This window comes from Oreochromis aureus, linkage group 1, assembly GCF_013358895.1.
Source record: "Oreochromis aureus strain Israel breed Guangdong linkage group 1, ZZ_aureus, whole genome shotgun sequence".
Lineage (NCBI taxonomy): Eukaryota > Metazoa > Chordata > Actinopteri > Cichliformes > Cichlidae > Oreochromis > Oreochromis aureus.
Window position 1 is genome coordinate 183,678 of NC_052942.1, and position 20,875 is coordinate 204,552.

Consider the following 20,875-nt stretch of genomic DNA (forward strand, 5'->3'; position numbering starts at 1 on the left):
GGTTATTTCTGAATTCCCCCTCAATATTTTTGAACCTTAACAAGAGCCAAAGAGAAAGATTTTTAATCCTCTTAATGGAATAATTGAACAGTTGACTGTTAAACGGAATAAGCATTTTATTCAATTACTGTTGGCCCTCTGAAAATGGGATGTTATTTATAGAAATGGCCATAATTCCTAAACAGTTCATCCAATACTTTTTTGCTATACAACTGAAAGTTAGCATTTCAGACACAACTTAGTCATTTGATTTAGAATTTTCTATGTTGATGTACAAATAAATAAATGATAAATGAAAATGTTTTTTTCTGCATTTACTTCATAGTTTTTTTTTTATATCATTATTTCCATTTCCAAAGAAAAGAAACAATGTGATAATCTAGCACGTGCTTTCTGTTTACAATCAGCTTGATTAAGGCTTTGGGGCACAAAACTCCAATGTGATAAGGAAAAACATCAGTTACTCACCTGGCTTTTATTGTTCCCAGCACAAACATATAGTAAATACACAACACTTCCTTGTTGCAAAGAGAAGAGTTAAAATTTAACTTTATATAGCTTTTCTGATAATGAGTTGTTTGATGCCTTGTATTTGTTTTGCTTCTCTGACTTTAGTCTCTGGGCAGTGCCAAGGCCTATGTGGAGAGGGGGTTAAGGTGGAGAGGAGGTATGCTCAATGCAATCTGAAGTAATGCAATGAAAGAATGTCATTTGACCTCGCAAAACGTTTGTTTATTATAGGTTTCTTAGTCCCCTTTGGTGATCCCCATCGATTTCCTCTATTGTGTCCTTTTGTGGTCCCGCTGTGGCCTGTTTTGCCCAGTCAGGCATGTCTTCATGTTTGTTTTCCTTGTTGTCTGAGTCCAGTTTATACAGCTCAGTCCCTGTCTCAGTGTTTATGTTTCCTGTTTATTTTGCTAGTCTTCATCCCATGTCCGCTGTCTTTAGTTTTACTTCCTCTGTCTTGTCTCCCTTGATTGTTGTAAGCTGTGTTCATCCTCTTGTTACCCTGCGTTGTGTTCGGTGTTCCTTCCTTGATTCATAGAGTAGTCAGCTCTTGGCTCCTGCTTTACCCGAGTTTGCTTATAGTAATGTTTTTTAATTGACTTCAGCATTAAAGCTATTCTCTAAGTTCATGTCTCGTCTCCAGAGTCCTGCATTTTGGTCCACACTATGTATGTATGTATGTAATGTACCTTATTACATGTTTTAGTTTGATTTATAACAGAAAACGTTGTTTTGTTTAGATATTATGGTGTGGCGTGGCCTGTGGTGCTGTGCAGGGAAGGCGGGCACACCTGCACGGCATCCGCAATCATGCCTGCCTACTTAAGTGTTGCACTGGGTCCTGTGATTGGGGTTGTTGTTAATATGTGTGTCTGGCAGCAGCAGAGCTGCAGCCCGTTGTGAGTGTACAGCAAACGTGTGTTCGAAGAGTGGTTAATAAAGATGCTGCAAAGCATGAAAATTTCTCCGGGTCTGCATTGGTCATTCAGATATGCTTTTTATTTTAGTTTTCATGTTTATCTCTTTTTTTTTAAAAATTTTTGTGTGAGTTTCAGCTTTCATAGATGAAAAACTGTCCTGCTACAAGGCCTCATCTTCGCTAACTTGAAATGAACCTCTTTGCTGAATGTACTCTGAAATTGCCTGACAGATGATATGGCTTGCTGTGCTGTACAACCATCCAAGTGTTTACAAAAAGTTCATGTAATTCAGTCTCTGCTTCAGTTTTTCAAAGTGAAACTTTAGTATTCTACTCGTCTGTTAATTGTAGTAACAGACTAATTATCTGCCAGCAATATTAGCATTAGTAGATATAAACACCCTTTCGGGAACTATGCCAGCTGTTGGTGGCCTTCCTTCTCCTTATACAAATACAGCCATGGCAGCATGGCAGCAGCCAAGATGCCAACTTTTAACATTTCAAATACAAAGTGTGTGGCGTCATGGTGGTTACCTTTATTTTCTGCTTACAGCCTATCTTCTACTGTATATACAGTCTGTGTTCATAAATGCACAGGCATGCAATTCACCATGCAGGATAGATCTCACTGACAGGATGCAGGCCTGGTGTCATGACCATCACAAGATGCATAAAACAATTACACATAATATAACACGTGCAATCTGGCTCTGTACCATGGAACTCCAGTGTAATAAAGGAAAGCCATTAACTTGCCAAGCTTTTATCTCTCACGTGCCCTAACTTACCAGGAAAGGACCAAGTCACATGCACCAATACCTGTTTATAATCACTACTATCAGCAAACGCATGACACGCATTACATAAAGGACCATCCTGCCAGCTCTGATCCTGACGACCTTACGCAGCCAAGTCTTTCCACTCATTTTGCTAGTCTTCGTCCCGTGTCCGCTGTCTTTAGTTTTACTTCCTCTGTCTTGTCTCCCTTGATTGTTGTAAGCTGTGTTCATCCTCTTGTTACCCTGCGTTGTGTTCGGTGTTCCTTCCTTGATTCATAGAGTAGTCAGCTCTTGGCTCCTGCTTTACCCGAGTTTGCTTATAGTAATGTTTTTGAACTGACTTCAGCATTAAAGCTATTCTCTAAGTTCATGTCTCGTCTCCAGAGTCCTGCATTTTGGTCCACACTATGTATGTATGTATGTAATGTACCTTATTACATGTTTTAGTTTGATTTATAACAGAAAACGTTGTTTTGTTTAGATATTAGGCACGTGAGAGATAAAAGCTTGGCAAGTTAATGGCTTTCCTTTATTACACTGGAGTTCCATGGTACAGAGCCAGATTGCACCTGATGACCTTACGCAGCCAAGCCAGTCTGCGCAGCAGTATCAGTGTAGCTGGCTACACTAGCTTGTGGAATGAGTGGAAAGACAGAATCCCTGCAACAGGTGAAAAACAGACTGTTTTTTAATGAACCTTTGTTTGAAAATTTGACCTAATTTACTTCATCAGAAATGCCAGGATTAATGGTAGGAGGTGGTAATTGATGATGGCCCCTCTTATTTAAAATGCCCAGAATTCAAGGTCACTTTAAATCATTCAAACTGTAAATTGAAAATTTAAATTGTTATTGATCCTTTTACCTTAGTCTTAAAGTGTATATTTATTTCTTACTCTTCTTATATTAATTGTTTGTTCTTTGCACTGATGTAACTGCAGCCTCGTCGTCTCCTCTCTCTATATACTGTGTACTGTGTACTGTATATAACAGAGATGGCAGCAAAGTTTAGTTTGACTTTGACTTGACTCATTTTGTCCTAGTTGATCACTATCACTTAACCCTCATGGGCCAGCGAATTAAAATCATATTGTAATAATAATAATATAACAGTGCTTAGTTCAAACTGAGTGTCAGCTGTTAGGAAACTGCTTTGTGTCAAACTTGCTTTGAAATGTCCGTGTTTACAAAGGAAAAACATGCTTTATCTAATACACCTAATGATTGACAGAAGCATGAATCATAAAATTATAAATGATTTTTAGGGAAGTATTTGTGTTCCTATATGTGTTTATTGCCTTTTGTTTTTACATGGACACTATTAAAGTTACTGATTTATGACTGACATTGTATGAGTCACAGTCACACCTCTCTGGGTTCCCTATAAAGAGATGACACTCACTGCATCCAGTATCAGACACCTGCTTTTACCTCTTATTTATCTCACTGCATTTTCTGACCTGTTTTAGCTTTGAAGTTAAACTACAGAGGACCATCATCATGACTCCAGTTTTCCTTGTCTTGCTCTTGATGACGGCTGTTCCTCTGGTAAGTTGAACTCTATAAACACTTGGATCTATGGTGCAATATGCTCCACAGTGTCCTTTGAGGAAGAGAAAAAAGCAAACAAAGTATTTGTTTTCAAAATGTTTGTGGTAAATAGCTCCACAAACTGACTGTCTAGTTTTTACTTGACAGTCATCATCACTGAAGATTATTAAAAGTTGTGGAATTTGTTGTCTTTATTTTGCAGAATGCAGCAAAAAATGAAGATCAGAGCAGTGAGTTGAATAATAGTTTCCAGATAACAAAGTGAAATTGAATCTTCTCTGAAATCTAATGTGAATAATTTAAAATCATACAAAAAGACTGTTGCTGTCGTTTTTAATTTTCCCCCTCAGACGAGTCTCTAGATGTCTCTGAAATCATCGAAAAGGCCAATGAAGACATATGTAAGACAACATAGCATCCTGGAACTTATAAACACACACACATAGATATCTATATGTACACATGGGCTATATATTGTATTCATAAAGTCTGTTTGTTGCGCTGCAGCTGAAATCCTGATTCATGGTGACATTGCACCTTCTTTAACCAAGAATGCAGTCCCGTGCACAGCCACTGGCTGCAAATGGCCTAAAAGTGGACGCTACGTTTACGTGCCCGTCTTCATCTCCTCTGCATACAGTAAGCAGCAGCTCTTATTTTTAAGTGAAATGTGTGAACATGAGATTTTTGACTGAATAAATACATGTAAGTATGATGAAATACAAACTACAACTAAATTAAAGATAACTTAAAAGTTGTTAAGCAGACGTTCTTTTTTGTGTTTATGTAAATAAAATAGCTTTTCACTTATTTTTTCTGTTTGCATATCATTACCTGTTTCGTTACAATTAAAGTGTGTTCAAATCCACCCGATATGATTCACTGATTATCAGCTAAAATAAGAGCCAAGAGTTAGAAGTGTATGTTACCTGCTGGACTTTTTAGAGTAAAAGCTTCTCTCACTGTTCTCTGCAGCCCCCAGCGAGCGAGACATCATCATTAAAGGCCTCGTGTCCTTCCACAGCTCCACCTGCATTCGTTTTGTCTGGTGGAAGCCAGAGAATCGCGATTACCTCTACTTCATGTCTAAAACCGGGTAGGAACACAAACTGGACTACAAACAAGAAAAACATGGCCAACATTTTCCCAGGTTTCTGAAGTTTAATGAAGAGGCACCCCTGTATTAAATGAAGAGGCACCCCTGTATTAAACAGTAGCAGTTAAATGTCCAGCTCTCGTTAAATATTTAACTAATTTAGTCTACTGGTCCTTACACTAGAGATTGGCACCTTCCATTTGATTAAACTGACAGCATTGTTGTTGTTCTTTGTTTTTATTTAATTTGTCTTATTCAAACGAATCCAACCTTATTTGCTCAGCTGACCTGTATTTATACATCGCCTTTCATTAAAAACAAGCAGTCAGAACGTTACATGGCAGTTTTGAAACAAAAAAGAAAAATAACAATAAAATAATGCAGTTTTTAAACTAGATATGTTATCGACAGGGATGAGATAACTGGCTGCTGCTCCATTCATTTAAGTATCTGACATCAGCATTTCTGTTTCTTACTGATCCTACTGTTTGTCTAACAGGTGCTGGTCCCACCTGGGCCGTCAGAACGGGGGCCAGATAGTCTCCCTGCAGAAAGGTGGTTGTGTGTACCACAAAACAGTGCAACATGAGATTCTTCACGCTCTGGGCTTCCACCATGAGCAGGTCCGCTCTGACAGAGATCAATACGTCCAGATCCTCAACGAGAACATTCAGGAAGGTCAGCTCACCAACACAGACTTTTTCTGGTTTATGAGATGTTAATGAGTTTACTAACTAGCAGCAGGTTTTCATCTTGAGTGTCATTTTAAAAGTCATAGTTTCGCCTTGTTTCTCAGTGTAAATTTGAGTCCAAGCTAATGTTTTGACGACATAAGCAAATGATACATTTCGACTCCCAGCCCTGCTCAGTAGTAGCCACACTGACCTGTCCATGATGCTGAAACTCAAAGGACATCAGTACAACTAAAATATAGTTATACTGGGGTAGCACTGCATAAACAAACATCTAAAACTGAACATAAATATTTTGTCTATTTTCAATTTCTGCACAGGAAAAGAACACAACTTTAGGAAGGAGCAGACCAACAACTTGGAGACTTCTTATGACTTCACCTCTGTCATGCACTACAGCAGGTGAGGTTTTTTTTAATCCATGTGTGGGATTTAGGCATAATGTGAACTCAGTTTTACATTAAGCTTCACATTTACCACAGCAACGTTGTGTTGCAGGATATGAAAATTCTGATAAATGTCTGTTTTGTACAAAGTTGTTTAGTTCAAAAATAGTACAAAGAGTAGGAAAACTCTGGGATCATAAAGTGCCCATATGTAAGTAGGGTAGGGTAGATGAGCACCTTTCAACCACCGGTTGCTAGAAAAACAAAAAATTCTAACCCGTTCCAAGTGGTTGCCCCCAAATCAATTGCTAAGGCTGTATTCAGGCAGGCTGACAGCTGCATTAGGAGCCAACCGGACCAGGTTGTCATAGTCCACGTAGCTAACAAAACCTTTTGATAGAATTTCTGACCAGTGTGTCAGATTGTGGTACCAACTATTAGCCCTGAAATTAGTGCAATGTTCAGAGTGTTTTTACTTTGGTTTGGTCCTGTTTGTTTAAATTTATTAATGGCTAGCTTCTTACAATTTCATCTTGTTTTTTCATGCACTGCTCATTTGGCAAAAATACAAAAAATACAGTAAATACGTGATTGTGGAAAAAGTCTGTGCTGTGTGTGAACCGATCTCTTTGTGTTTTCATTTAGAAATGCCTTCTCCAAAAACGGGCAGCCCACCATTGTGGCCAAGTCCAATGCTAACCTTATCTTTGGATATGCTAGCGAGATGAGTGCCAATGACATTGCCCGTGTCAACAAGCTGTATGGCTGCTGGTAAAAGATTGTGAGTGAAATAATAAACCAAATAGAATGACTTTCTTATATAATACTACTATAAGAAAGTCATTCTATTAACATATGAAACACAACGAATAATACACGGCACTCAGTTTGTTTTATGTTTCTTCCATTAACCAGAAGTTTTAAAGACGGCAAGAAACAGCCAGAATCCAGATGCTTTGGCTCGGCCTGTTGTCCTGTAAAAATATTGGAAACATAAATGTAATATAGAGATCTGAAGTTCATTTATATTTGGAAAGTTATATTCACTAGTTTTTTACAATTGTGTGTGATGTTGTTTTAATTTAATATTTAATCTATTTGATAATTTCCTGGAAATGCAAATGAATGTCTTTGTGTTGTGACTATTTCTACTTTTGTTATTAATGTCAGTGCTTGTAAATGGTTTATTGTGCCTCTTTAAAGCAGTCTGCAGATAGATGCGTTCTAAAATAAAAGTAGCTGTTAGCCCTTTATTTAAGTCATTAACGTAACACAATTTCTAACTAAAATCATCCCTGAAATAATGTCAACATATTTAATTGTCTAAGGTTTGGTCATTTTAGTCTTGCTTTTTATACTTGTCATATATTCTGTGACTTTGTATTCATTTTTGCAGTGAAAAATAAACATGTACACCTACAGGTGTAAAAACAGGTCTTAATATTTCATTATTTTAAATCGTTCAGAGATTAAAATTAAAAATGGATTGACACTGATTTATTCTTTTACACAAACCTGAGACCAAGGAGAAAGAAGAGTGGCATCAAACTCTTACTCATTGTTATTATTAATCAACATAAGACATAAATGATTATTATTATATAATTGGTTCGATCTGACTGTGAAACCAGTGTGTTTCATACCAGATAATCCTCCATTTTGAAACCTGCTTATAATTTTTTGGCATCATTTGTATCATGAGATGCAGATATAAAGAAAACACTAATCCTACATTACTTCTTTCCAACTCCTCTTTGGAGATAAAGCCATAATGTGCATATTAAAGCATACAGAATGTGATGTGTCCCTGGCTCCTGCTCGTAAAAGTCATTTTATATACAAGTAGTATATAAACCTTACAATTTGAATTTTAATTAAATTCATTTCAAGGTGTTACTAACAAGATATTTTCCTCGTGTGTTTTTATTATCGGTAAAACCTAAAGTCATCAGTCATATACTTATATTTATATTGTATCCCACTTTTATTTATTTTATCTCTTTATCCTGTTTATATTCTTATTAGGTTATATCTCCAGTGTTTCCTCGGAGGGGGCTCTCTGCACCGGGGCTGTGATCGACTGTGGCTGCTGGGGCTCTGTGGGTCTTCTCAGCCTGGCTGGGGGGCTTGTTTGCCTCCCTCCTGCTGCGTGCCCAGCCTGGAGGCTGCGGTCTGTGACTGGCTCCCGGTGCAGACGGCTCCCTGTGATAGTGTTTCCTCACTTGGCTAATGCGTACCCAGCTTAATATCATTCTTTAAGTGTGTGTGTGTGTGTGTGTGTGTGTGTGTGTGTGTGTGGTGGGGGGGGAGAATGTGTGTATTCATGATCGTTTCTGTTAATGAGAGTGTGGGGAGTGAGTGGGAGGGTGGGGTGGGCTGCTTTTAACCATGTAAAGCACTTTGTGCTACAGTTTTTTTTTGTATGAAAAGTGCTTTATAAATAAAGATTGATTGATTGATTGATTTACAGCAAATGACAGCACGCACACATGCAATGATCAAAACCAATGATACTGTGTAATCACCTTGAGTGGCCATAAGCCATCTCACCCATGCTAGAATGGTGACTACTTCATGTTTGTTACTCGTTGCTGGACTCCAGGTAAAACTAAAATGATTCTCGACGCACTCCTTTGTTTTTGTCCTGTATTTGTAAACAGGAATGAACTGCTTCCAGAATCTTTTAACCATTTTCTACAGCACATGAATGCAACAGCAAATCACTGGATCATGTTCGCAGCTATATTGGCCGGAAATTGTTTTGCTGTTATCAGTTTGCTTTTCATCCACATTGGAAGACCATTTCAGATAAATTATTATCCTTCCATCAGTCTGAACACACTCCTGAGTAAGTGTGGTACACATGTATTTTTAGTATATTACTGATTTGTTTTGGTATCTTAGTAGAGAAGAAAAAAAAGAGACAGTTATCTACTTTGTTTTTGTTGCTAACAGTTTCATGTGAACTGAATACAAAATGACCCCCGATCTCCGTCGTTAGGGCCGCTACGCTTCAGGTGCGTAAGACGAGTGAAAATATTTTCCACGTAAAAAATATTTCTATGACCCGCCTATTCTTATTACAGTCATTCACACTGACCATGTATTTCAATGGATGCATTATCAGCATTTATTTTGTTGGATCAAGCTCAGTTTTTTAGATTTTACAGATCTGAAAAAAGAGATCTGACCAATCAAAACACTGCATTTGTCAAAAAGTGCGCTCATTTATTAAACTGTTACGAATTTTGGCTGAAGTCATTAATAAATACTTAATTCCAGAAGTCAGTGTTTGTACGGATAGAGTAGTCATGTTCCCATTTCCACACAGGTAGATACACCGACACGTCAAAGTTATGTAAACGTTATTTTTTGTGCCAATCAGATTCTCTGTTCTACTTACTGAGCCACGGCCGCCCCGTTACAGCTTAGTCATTAAAAATATGTGATTTATAGGAAGTGGGTGTGGAGTGTGACGTAATTTCTTACTTGGAAATTTATTCTTTCAGTTTTACATCCTGACTGCATAAAAAGCGTATTATTGATAAATGATGTTAACAGACACTGGTGAATCTCCAGTCACGTTCTGTCCCGATAAAGAGGGAGCAGCTGAACACAAGACACGCCTGGCACTACTGGTAAACCTCCTTCTTATGCCTCTTTTTCACTGTACTGTTTCAGCTTTTATATTTAGGGTATATTTTCATACCAGACTTGTTTTTTGTTTTTTATACCAACACTGTTCACATTGACTGTTTTAAGATTAACTAGAGGACCTCCATCAGTGATGACTCCAGCATTCCTCTCCCTCCTCTTTCTTTCGATGGCGGTCATTTCTCTGGTAAGTTTGACTCAGTACTAGGATTTTGTACTGCTTGCTGTCCTATGAAAACTATATAATCTCTGGAGAGTCATCTTGTCAGAATTTCCATCCATCCATTGGCTTCCGCTTATCCTTTTCAGGGTCCCGGGGGTTGCTAGAGCCTATCCCAGCTGTCATAGGGCAAGAGGCGGGGTACGCCCTGGACAGGTCGCCAGTCTGTCGCAGGGCTAACACACAGGGACAGACAACCATTCGCACCTATGGGCAATTTAGATTTTTCAATTAACCTATCCTGCATGTCTTTGACCTGTGGGCAGAAGCCGGAATACCCAGAGAGAACCCACGCAAACACGGGGAGAACATGCAAACTCCACGCAGTAAGACTCAGGATCTTCTTGCTGTGGGGCAACAGTGCTAACCACCATGCCACCGTGCTGCCCTTGTCAGAATTTCATAAACAAATAAAAAAATTTATGTTATAAGATTTTATGACTCATTTTTACTTTTAAGATAATTTATTTTCAAACATCATTAAGCAGAAGACAATTTAATAGGAGTTGATTAAAAAGTTATAATCGTGTCTTTGTATTGCAGAATGCACCTATCGATGGAGATCAAAGTGGTGAGTTAAATAAAGCATCCTGACAGACAACAGACACTGAAAATAAAAGTTAAGCTGCTCCTGTTCTTTCTAACCGTCAGATGAGTCTTATGGCATCTATGAACTCATCGAACAAGCCAACAGTGGCATAAGACAGAAACTCTTCATAAACCTTTGATTTGTATGACTGCCATGTGACAATGTCACATAATATCAAAATAATGAAAAAAAAATTAAACACTGAAACAATTGTTTTGGACATGATAAGCAGTCTGAGCATGTACCATAAAGCTCTTATTTCATAAAGTAGTAATCAAATCCTCGAAGGAATTAAAACTGACACATTAATAAACACAATGGTTAGCTGTAGCCCATTCTCTTTGGTTGTGTCACAGAACATGTGTAAAAAAGAAAAAAAAGATCTGATATTAATTTTCTTAACTGCGTATCCAAGTCATGGTCCGAGGTTCCCTCAAACATGTAAAACTTCTTGTTTCTGTAGAGAAGGAGCTACACTTTGGGAATATTTCACCTCGCTTGCGCAGGAATGCAGATCCATGCACATACACTCAATGCAAGTGGCCAGGTGGACACTACGTCATTGTGCCCTTTAAGATCTCCGCTTCATATAGTAAGCAGCACTAGCTATTTTTATGACCTTTTATATGAGATGTAAGTTTTCTATGGTTGAAAGAAGAAACCTATCTGTAGAACTCGTCTGAAGACTGTTTTCTTTTTATCTGCAGCTTCAGCAGAACATGAAAGCATCACCAGAGGACTGTTGTCTTTCCATGAGTCCACCTGCATTCGCTTTGTTCCAAAGACTTTGAATGACATGGATTACCTTTACTTCTTTTCTGGAGATAGGTAGGAACCCACGCTGCACTGACATGAGTTCCTCCTCACACATGCTTACATTATCATTTTGCCCAGCCATGAACAGTTCACATGAACAGTCAGATTACTGTCAGTGTTCCTGAGTCGCTGACCCAGTGTTTTCAGTTTGTTCATGTCCTGTTTATTTTCCACATGTTAACGCTTCCTCTTTCACTATTTTGGTCTCCGTCTATGTTCTAGTTCTCTTCCTGTGTATCATTAGTTAGATTAATTTCAGCTGTGTACTCACCGGTCTCTAATCATCATCATCAGTCCTTAGTGCATCTAAGTCCCTAGTTTCCTCCAGTTCATTGTGTTGTAATCGTTGTTTTATGTGTTTTCAGTTCAGTCACTCACTCACTCAGTCAGTCAGTCGTTCGTTCTTGTAATAAATAGTCTTCGTTCATCACTGAGCCGTGACTCCTGTGTTTGGGTTCTCTCACCCTTCTCTCCACATCGCGAGAATTTTGACTGGCATCCTAAAAGTTTTCTAGTCATTCTGATAACCTCTGACAATGTGGCTAGTTTCTTTACTTATAAAGTAATAAGTACTTATAAATGTTGTAAGTGAAACTGAAAACAACCAAATTTTGATTAATTCAAGAATATCTCTTTTTTATGTGACGTGGAAGCGTGGCAATATCTCCTTCTAAATTTAGAGTGTGGAGTCAAGAACAAACATAAAATGCATTTTTGAATACTTCAGAAAAGTACACTATTTTAATAATGAGCATACAAGTGCAAGTTTTCTTATGGGAAAGTTGAGTATCTACCTCAACAAAATCAATACATTTCAGGAAATAACTGAACGTAGCATGAACTTTTGTTTTTGAAACCTTTACCTACTGTTGGCATTAAATATAAGTCTTATTCATTAAAAACAAAGAAGAAGTTGTTGGAAATACTTTAGTCGTTTTGCAATTCCTTTTCTAACAACTTCCCTTATCTTTCACACGATCAGTTACTATAAACCATCCTAGCACTTGAAAGACCTCGTAAGGTGAAAAAGATGTGGAGGAGTGGAGGAGAGCACTTACAGAAAGAGCTTCATAATGCGTGTAAGCTTTATATCATAAGGTATATAACTGTGGAAACAAGCCACAAGTCAAATGCATTCATGTACTAGACTCATTAGTGCCGTCTAATACTTAAAAAAAAACATCACAAATAAAAGAAGTAGAAACATTCTCCACACCTTAAGAACAGTGAGTTTATGAAATGCTTGGTCGCTTAATACTTCAGCAGACATGGATGAGCAAGTCTGGAGTGGAAGAGCCTGACTGGCCTGCACAGAGTCCTGTCCTCAACCCGATACAACAGCTTTGGATTAGAGACTGTGAGCCAGGCCATAATCAGTGTCTGACCTCACAAGTATGCTTATCAATGAAGAGTCAAAAATTCCCATGAACACCTAAACATTGTGAAAAGCCTTACCAGAAGAGTTGAAGAGCTGCAAACCCTATTAAACCCTACAGATTAAGAATGAGATGTCACTTGTGTGAAGGCAGACAAACAAATGCTTTTGGCAATATGGTCTGTGTTTTTAAATACTTTGAAAGTTGGCAAATCATTCCGATTTTAACAGTTCAACATAGTTATTCAACACATTATATCAATAAATTAATACAACATGAATTCAATGACCTATAATAACCTGTCTTTCACTGTGTGTACGTCAGGTGTTCATCCAAAGTGGGCCGTCGGGGAGGGAAACAGAAAATCTCCCTGAAAACATCCCGCTGTTTGAACATATCCACTGTACAACATGAGGTTCTCCATGCTCTGGGCTTTCGCCACGAGCACTCCCGCTCTGACAGAGACAAGCATGTCTACATCCACACTGAAAACATCAAGCCAGGTCAGCTCAGCTTTGGTGTATTTTTTATGTGCTATACAATGAATGCAGATGTTACTAAGTTACTTTAAAATGTCATATTACAGCCTTGTTTCCCAGGAAAATGAAATGCTCCTGCTTAGATATTGTGGCAGTTAATGAATAACGAGATTCTACATGCAACCTAAACCTGAAAAAAGATTTGGAGGTTGGAAGGAAAGGCAGCTGAGTCTTTGCTCTTTTTCCAATTCCTGTGCAGGACACGAACACAACTTCAAGAAGGTGCAGACTAACAACTTGGGAACTACTTATGACTTTAAATCCGTCATGCAGTATACGAAGTAAGTCTTTGTGTAAGTCCTTACATGTGTATTTTCAGGAGTAAATCGATGTCAGACTTGGTTTCTTAAAGTGGAGTCATAGGATTTGCACAGACTTTCTTTGTACAATATGCGGCCCATTTTTTCCTGGAAAATTCAACTAAAAGTGTTAGAACTGATTACTATGAGTAAGTTTAATTCAGCTGACAAAAACAGTTTTCTTGGTAAGTGTGAGTGTTCCTAAATTTGCATAGAAATTGGTGCAAAACTTTCTTAGACTGACACTGCATTAACCTACAAAAAAAACAGAGATGAAAACTAATATGCAGGAAAGAATATATATGAATCTTACCTCCTTAATCATAAATATCCTTGATATATGTGTTTGTGTTCCCTTACTCTTTATAACAAACATGTTTGTGTCTTTCTTTAGACACGCCTTCTCCAGAAACCGGAGTCCGACCATTCTTGCTCGGTCCAGTCATAAGCTGGACTTTGGAGATGCCAAACAGATGAGTGCCAACGACATCGCCCGTGTAAACAGACTTTACAAGTGCAGTAAGTGAAAAGGTAAGAACAATGTCACTGTAAACCTTTCTCTATGACATTTTCTTAGATTATGTGAAAAACCCAGTGAATGTGTGAAAGTACTCATTGTGTTGTATTGTTAAACAGACCTGTAACGATGGAAAAAACGGGACTACTGACACTGAGCTCTCAACTCGTCATGTTCACATCAGCAAACCAGATCTGCTGTTTGCAAAAATGTTACTCCAACACCAGAAAATGTGGACTGAAGCTTGTAGCCATCGAGTACTAAGAGCCTACCGGACATTTTTTAAAGCCTCTATTAGAACTTGGTAAAGACCTCTTCCTCATCGTCATCTGTTATATTTTATGTGGGAGAAATGTCTTCACCTTTGTCTGCACTTCAGTATTCCTTTGAAGCTTGTGAGATTATATCCTGTTTCCATTTTGGTGCAGTTACACTTACATCTTATACTCACTAGTCATTTTTATTTTCTGATTTATTTTCATATGGTGTGTCTCTTCTCAATAAAAATCTAATTTAATACTCATAAATGACTCATACATTTAGTATTTTAAATGTTCTGTAGGAGTGGAAGTAAAGAATAATCTAGGGCCCTTTTGGCTTCAATAATCACTTTACCTTCCAGTCCAGCGTCCTTTCTATTTATTTGGGGCGACCGTGGCTCAAGAGTTGGCAGTTCATCTTGTAATCGGAAGGTTGCCGGTTCGAGTCCCGGCTCGGACAGTCTCGGTCGTTGTGTCCTTGGGCAAGACACTTCACCCGTTGCCTACTGGTGGTGGTCAGAGGGCCCGGTGGTGCCAGTGCCCGGCAGCCTCGCCTCTGTCAGTGCGCCCCAGGGCAGCTGTGGCTACAATGTAGCTTGCCATCAGCAGTGTGTGAATGACTGAATGCAGTGTGTAGCACTTTGGGGTCCATAGGGACTAACTAAAGCGCTATACAAATACAGGCCATTTACCATTTTATTTGCACCTGAACCAACAGCTCCACCAGCAAACGACTGCTTTCCTCAGCATTTATCTCCACTGCAGTACATTTGTTACAGTCATTGGTGCTGCTGTTTATACACTTCAGTCAGTCCCATGTTATTAACATGTGTGTGATATGAAAGGCGTTCCTGTGGTTTCTAAAATACTGAAGTCAAAGTGGATCTGTGTTGCACAGAGACCCCCAGAACAGAAACTTTCTTTTTTTGGTTTAATTACATAGCACGCACCAAGCATAATCAACCTCCTCATGGCAATGGATATCAATAACTGCACCCCATGAAGTTATTTAAAGTGTGTAAGACATTTATGTTGTTTTCACATTTATTCACAACATTAGCTGTTTTTCCAACTTAATCCTTCCTCAGAATATACGTACATATATACATACATAACAAATATTAATAAATAACAAAGACAAACACATTCTTTTCCTCCTTGGGATTTTACTGGTTCATATTCTTTCCAACCTAAACTACAGATCTTAATTCATCTAAATTTGAAGCTTTAAGGTTTTTACTAAAAGGCGTTTCTGTCATGGCAAATTGTGATCATTGGCCATGAAATTTTAACTTGCTGTCATTCATTATCCAGTCTATGCCCACCTCCAATGTGATGCATGCTATCATGTTCTCTTCTTCTCAGTATTCTCTGAAGACCAGCAGCTCTTTAAAGTTCTACCAGTGCATGATCTAAGCATACACACAATAAGCAAAGACACAAGCCTTGAAAATGATCTTTAAAGTTTGAAACAGTAATCTAACATCCACATCCATCCATCCATCGGCTTCCGCTTATCCTTTTCAGGGTCCCGGGGGGTGCTAGAGGCTAACCCAGCTGTCACAGGGCGAGAGGCGGGGTACACCCTGGACAGGTTGCCAGTCTGTCGCAGGGCTAACACAGGGACAGACAACATTTCATACTCACTCCCATTTCACACCTATGAGCAATTTAGATTTTTCAATTAACCTATCCCCACAAGGTGCGTGTCTTTGGACTGTGGGAGGAAGCCGGAGTACCCGGGGAGAACTCCACACAGAAAGACCCTGGCCTGATGGTGGAATTGAACTCAGGACCGTCTTGATGTGAGGCAACAGTTCTAACCACCGTGCCACCGTGCAGTCATTTTATAATTTTCATAGTCATGCATATGATAAATCATAGAGATTTATCCTGAGCATGAAGCTCCACGGTGCTGGGCACTGTGCACAGGGCCCACTACAGGATGTCAGACCCCCTGTTGCCCCTGTAGTACTCTAGCCCCAGAGGGCCAACAGTTAATTTCAATAACACCAAAGCAACAGAAACTGATTAACCCCCCTCTGCTTCATAACTGACCAGATCAATTTATCAAACTGATGCTCTACTCTGAATAAAAGTTTTCCTTTAATTTTCTGAGCACAGTTTTATGTAAGTATGACTTTCCTGGCTTATCACTGACTTTAAAAGAGTGAAGCTCTGATTATGTGACTGTGCTACTGGATACAATGAAGACTGGTGATCATACTTTTTCAGTCAGAAAAAAAAAGTGAGCTCTGTACCCCAAATTAGATTTCTAGCTCGTGGTTTGAGATTTAGAAAGGACGTCATTACGGTTCTTTAGAAAGGAAATGAACAGATTGTATTTCAGGAAACTACAATAAACTAAAAAGCCACACAGACAAATTGTCATCTGATTCAGGGTTTGTCTTTCCTTTTAACGTTCACTGTAATTGCAATGCTGTGCAAGAATATCAGAGCTCTTCTTTGTTCCGTTTTCTGTCAAAATGATCCCACACTGCTTCAGTAATGTTGACTCAGCCATCCAGGACCAACAAGTTTCTGCTGTATTTCTACCTAGGTGCTCTTTTAGTTGAACAGCAGTGTATACGGTATCACTGTCTCAGCAAAAGTAAAGCACTGTCAATCAGATGTTTCCCATACGGTACTGGATCGTGGGTCAAAACCTGACAGTACTTTTCTACATGCATATTTCCATTAAATTTGGCAGGCTCGCCAACATCACTGGCTGAAATGCAGCCCTAAATCACAGCAGACCTCCAGCGTGTTTTACAGACGCCTGCAGAGATTCTTCCCTGACTTTCTCTGCAAACACTGATGACAATTTAAACCGAAGCTTCAGTGACGAATCCAGTTCTCGTATGATTTGACGTGTCTTCCTTCCTTAAAGGATGTGATAAGGCTTTGACAACTAGTATATGTGTCAACTATAATAGAGCCAAATGCCAAATCTCACAGGTCTCCTGGTTATAGAGAATACAGACTCCAAATCAGATTTAGATAAACACAAACCAACGTTTTTTTAATTGCAGCAATAAGTCCAGATCGTTGAGCAGTGTAAAATAATCCAAACTGGAGCACATGGAGCAAACACACATATAAACAATATGATGTGACAAAGAACTGAGGAAAACTGAGCGCTTACATACAAACACAGATTCTATAATCTGTTTAGGGACGAGTTTAGAGTGGAATAGAGATGCAGCTGGGTGTAATAAGATAATAAAATAAAATATTTCATTCCAATTTCTTTCCATTTTCATAGATTCAAATTAAAAAATGGAAAGAAATTATGGATTTTGTGACAGGCTTCTAGTGACAATCTTTTGTCTTGAGTTATCTGTGATGTGCAGAACCAACACTGGTTTATTCATTCAGTTTTGTGCCTTTTTATGCTTGAATGATTCATAAGTCAGTGTTGATTGCAGGGGCGATTCTAGGATCAGAGCTTTGGGGGTGCTGAGCACCCAGAGAGCTGCCCAGCCAGGCAAGATAAACTTTACACGTCACGATGAGACTTCTTCCCCGTCTCTGTCAGTCCCTGCATCCTTAAATGTCTCCAGTTGTCCCGAGTTCCCGCTGACTGTCTCCTTGGTGCATTTAAACCCCTGTTCCTCCCTGTCCTCGTCGTCTGTTGTCTTCATCTCCGTTATCAGTCATCATAATTTTACCATCTCTGTGCAAGTCTGCAAATTTCTTTATTAAATCATAAGATTCTTAAATTCATCAAGTTTCTCTCTGCCTGGGTCCTCGTCACAAAACATGACATCACCGTTTTGTACATTTTAACACAATTTAATCCGCACATTTGTGAAAGAAAAGCAAAACACTTTTTTGAAAAGTCTGTAACAAAACCATCAAATCTAATAAAGGTTATTTAAATGATGCTCATAGTGAGTAAGAAGTAAACTGAGTGCATGTTTTGGACAGAGATTCACTTTTAATGTGTATGTATAATACAGATACATAAAAAACACTCCCAAAACAGAATAAATTATTACAAACTAATAAAAAACTATAAAAATGGAGGCAACTTTGCCTGTGGTAGAATGTATACAATGTATGAAAAAATCTTTACTGCAGATACTAATTTAACTAATTTAATAATACTAATTTTGTGTTGTAAGATTTATGAGTTTCATGCTTTCATAGTGGTACTTGGGAGAGCTTGACATTTTTATCAGGTGGTACACACTGTAAAAAGTTTGAGAAACACTGATAAGTGTATGTGTGATTATGATTAAGGAACTGACCTCCCAGCCCATTGTTCCTTCAGTGGGCTGGTTTCAGTCATTATGCAAATGTACTGTTTATAAGTCAGCTGAGACTGAAGAAGTCACTTGGATGAGTGATGAAACGTTTCTCCCACAAAACGCTACGTCCAGATGAACAGATTCAACTTTTGGAGAAGTGTATGTGTGCTTTTGGAAAACATTTAAAGCTGCTGTACAGAATCTTTGAAACAAGCTTAAAACAGTTTTAGAATATAAACAGAGCACTCTGCTTCTCTTTACAGCTCCTCACTCCACCAGGGCTGTTTGGCACTTTCTGATAGCGTGCAAATGTGATGTATGTACTGCGGCAGTCATACAGACAACTGGACGGTCCAAAAGTTGGCCTACCTATTACTGGCTGAGGTTTTAATAGAGTTGTGGCTGAACCACATAAAAATATATAATTAATTTTAATCTCCCCAATCAATGATAATGTTATGTTGGAATGTTGTTAAAGAGGGTCAAAAATGTTTCAACCCAGCTTGTTTTGCAGATTCTGTATTGCAGCTTTAATATAGGGAGGACACAACTTCCAGATTGTGTGAGTAAAATCAGGTTTTTTTTCTCTTTGTCAGTTTAACAGTTTCTGTTTTGCCTGTCACTGTTCCCTGTCTGTTTTCTTACCTGGTTCTTCCTGACCTTGTACTTTCTCCTCACGTTCCCCTCTTTCCTCTCTCCCTCTTTGGACTGACAATCATACACAAACAGATTGGATTCAATTAGATGAAAAAATTACATTAATATGAAAAAAAAATTATTAAGATCACTAACGAAAAGTCCTCTCTCAGTGTACTTTCAACCAAAAGGCAAATAACCAAACCACATGAACATCTAATAAAAGATATAAATATTGAAACACTGATCCAACATTATCCTTTATTGATGGATCATTTGTTCTTACACTTTTACCTGAACACACACACACAACAGGAGTTATAAGGTTAATGGGCATTCAGTCAGTTAGCTAGTTAGTATCCATTTCAAACAGGACAGTGGTAACAACAGCAGGCTACGGACAATTTTAAGTTTAAGATTTTAAATAGGCTGTATACATTTCAGTGGGAGCAACAGGGTGTCGCTGAATTTACTACAGTGTAGGACGGATGCTAAGGTAGCAAACATCATTGGAAAACACGTTTTCAACACTGCAGGTTACCTGGTGTAAGGTTTTTCAGCTAAAAAGAAACATGACTCCTATCTAACTACATAAAGAGTAACTGAAGGTTAAATGCTGCTAATGTGTCCTGTTTTAATCCAGGCACTCCACCTCCGCTCCGCTGCGTCTCAGCTACCATCGCTCTGGCAGCAACGACCCTAGAGCCAGAGCAGGGAAGAGCTGGAACAAACCATTTTGGGAGGGGGGAGGGGTTATCTATACTTTTGTTGTTAAAATGTTCCGTCTCAACCAAGTACTGTATGCTTTTTATATTTTTAGTAGTGTGTCACACAAACAGCAAATATTGTCAAAAAAAAGTAAGAAATCTTTGGGGGTGCTTTGATTCATTTTGGGGGTGCTGAAGCACCCCCAAAATGGGCTAAAATCGCCCCTGGTTGATTGATGAGCCATATAAAAAAATGTACTCTTAAAATGGTCAGGCACAAGGACTGGGCTGAAAATGAGTGAAAAAGCAACTGATGTCCAAAGTAAAGTTTTCCAGAGACCTTCAGAAAGGCCGGAGAGCTCAAGACCAGTTTTTAAAAATTACATTGTGATAGTTCACTGGAATAGCTTTCTGCACTTCAAGTTTCAGTTTCACACATGAAGAAAAAGGAACTTAACCAAGATTATCACAATTTCATGTGAACCACTTGCCATGACTTTCCATGACGTGTTTTCCCGTTACAGTCTGCAGTTACAGTAATCAACAAATTGTTTCCTAATTTGTTTTTCCAACTTCAGGAAAAAAGCCAAGACATTGTATTCGAGGGAGAAACTAAAATCTGTAGTATATAGTGTATATATGATATAGCCTGTATTATAAATATAGTAATATTAGTTTACCTATGTGGTGACACATTGAAGTGTACAGCTCCTGAAAATGTCCTGAGGTAAGGTGAGGAAAATTTGTGCTCAAACGTGATGTGGAGGATGATTAGTGAACTCACTGGGAGGCTACGATGCCTCCAAAAGCTCTAAGAAAGCAATCTTCCACTGATATTATTGATATTAACTGAAATTCACAACACCGCAGATTCTGCATCATATCAACAATGACAGAAACACCATCACATTCAGTGGGTTTTGGGCTGTTTTCTATAAGACATTGATTACAAAATAGACACAACCTGTTTTTCAATATCAGCCATATTGACCATTAACCATTATTAATTTATAATGGCCAGTTTTTAAGGGAAAGCGTGAAAGTCCTGTGGTAAGAAGGACTGACATGTAACATCTAAGG

At 38.5% G+C, this 20,875-nt stretch overlaps 2 protein-coding genes across 3 annotated transcripts; both read left to right on the forward strand.

Moving 5' to 3' along the window:
- The first annotated feature begins 3,622 nt into the window (after positions 1-3,622).
- Positions 3,623-7,360, forward strand: LOC116310111 (high choriolytic enzyme 1-like). Its single transcript, XM_031726854.2, has 9 exons — positions 3,623-3,752; positions 3,958-3,985; positions 4,106-4,156; positions 4,263-4,394; positions 4,731-4,851; positions 5,351-5,529; positions 5,864-5,945; positions 6,575-6,710; positions 6,845-7,360. Exons 1-8 carry the CDS (start codon positions 3,705-3,707, stop codon positions 6,702-6,704), a joined length of 771 nt encoding a protein of 256 aa, XP_031582714.2. The 5' UTR covers positions 3,623-3,704; the 3' UTR covers positions 6,705-6,710; positions 6,845-7,360.
- Positions 7,361-9,449: 2,089 nt separating this feature from the next.
- LOC116310110 (low choriolytic enzyme-like) lies at positions 9,450-14,451 on the forward strand. 2 transcript variants are annotated; one of them, XM_031726853.2, is made up of 9 exons: positions 9,450-9,567; positions 9,692-9,770; positions 10,347-10,374; positions 10,856-10,984; positions 11,100-11,220; positions 12,909-13,087; positions 13,323-13,404; positions 13,817-13,953; positions 14,059-14,451. In XM_031726853.2, the coding sequence occupies exons 2-8, from the start codon at positions 9,717-9,719 to the stop codon at positions 13,947-13,949; spliced, it is 726 nt and encodes a 241-aa protein (XP_031582713.2). In that variant the 5' UTR covers positions 9,450-9,567; positions 9,692-9,716; the 3' UTR covers positions 13,950-13,953; positions 14,059-14,451. The 2 variants fall into 2 exon arrangements, with proteins under 2 accessions (XP_031582713.2, XP_039471710.1); XM_039615776.1 differs by lacking the exons at positions 9,450-9,567; positions 9,692-9,770 and adding an exon at positions 9,959-10,129.
- Positions 14,452-20,875: the final 6,424 nt, after the last annotated feature.

What these genes read in the sequence shown, in the direction of transcription:
- LOC116310111 (XM_031726854.2), top strand. Translation starts at nt 3,705, where the DNA reads ATGACTCCAGTTTTCCTTGTCTTGCTCTTGATGACGGCTGTTCCTCTG. An exon ending in CTTCATCTCCTCTGCATACA is followed by an intron (nt 4,395 to 4,730) that starts GTAAGCAGCAGC and finishes TGTTCTCTGCAG; the next exon opens with CCCCCAGCGAGCGAGACATC. An exon ending in TACTTCATGTCTAAAACCGG is followed by an intron (nt 4,852 to 5,350) that starts GTAGGAACACAA and finishes TTTGTCTAACAG; the next exon opens with GTGCTGGTCCCACCTGGGCC.
- LOC116310110 (XM_039615776.1), top strand. Translation starts at nt 10,013, where the DNA reads ATGGGCAATTTAGATTTTTCAATTAACCTATCCTGCATGTCTTTGACC. An exon ending in TATCGATGGAGATCAAAGTG is followed by an intron (nt 10,375 to 10,855) that starts GTGAGTTAAATA and finishes TTGTTTCTGTAG; the next exon opens with AGAAGGAGCTACACTTTGGG. An exon ending in TAAGATCTCCGCTTCATATA is followed by an intron (nt 10,985 to 11,099) that starts GTAAGCAGCACT and finishes TTTTATCTGCAG; the next exon opens with CTTCAGCAGAACATGAAAGC.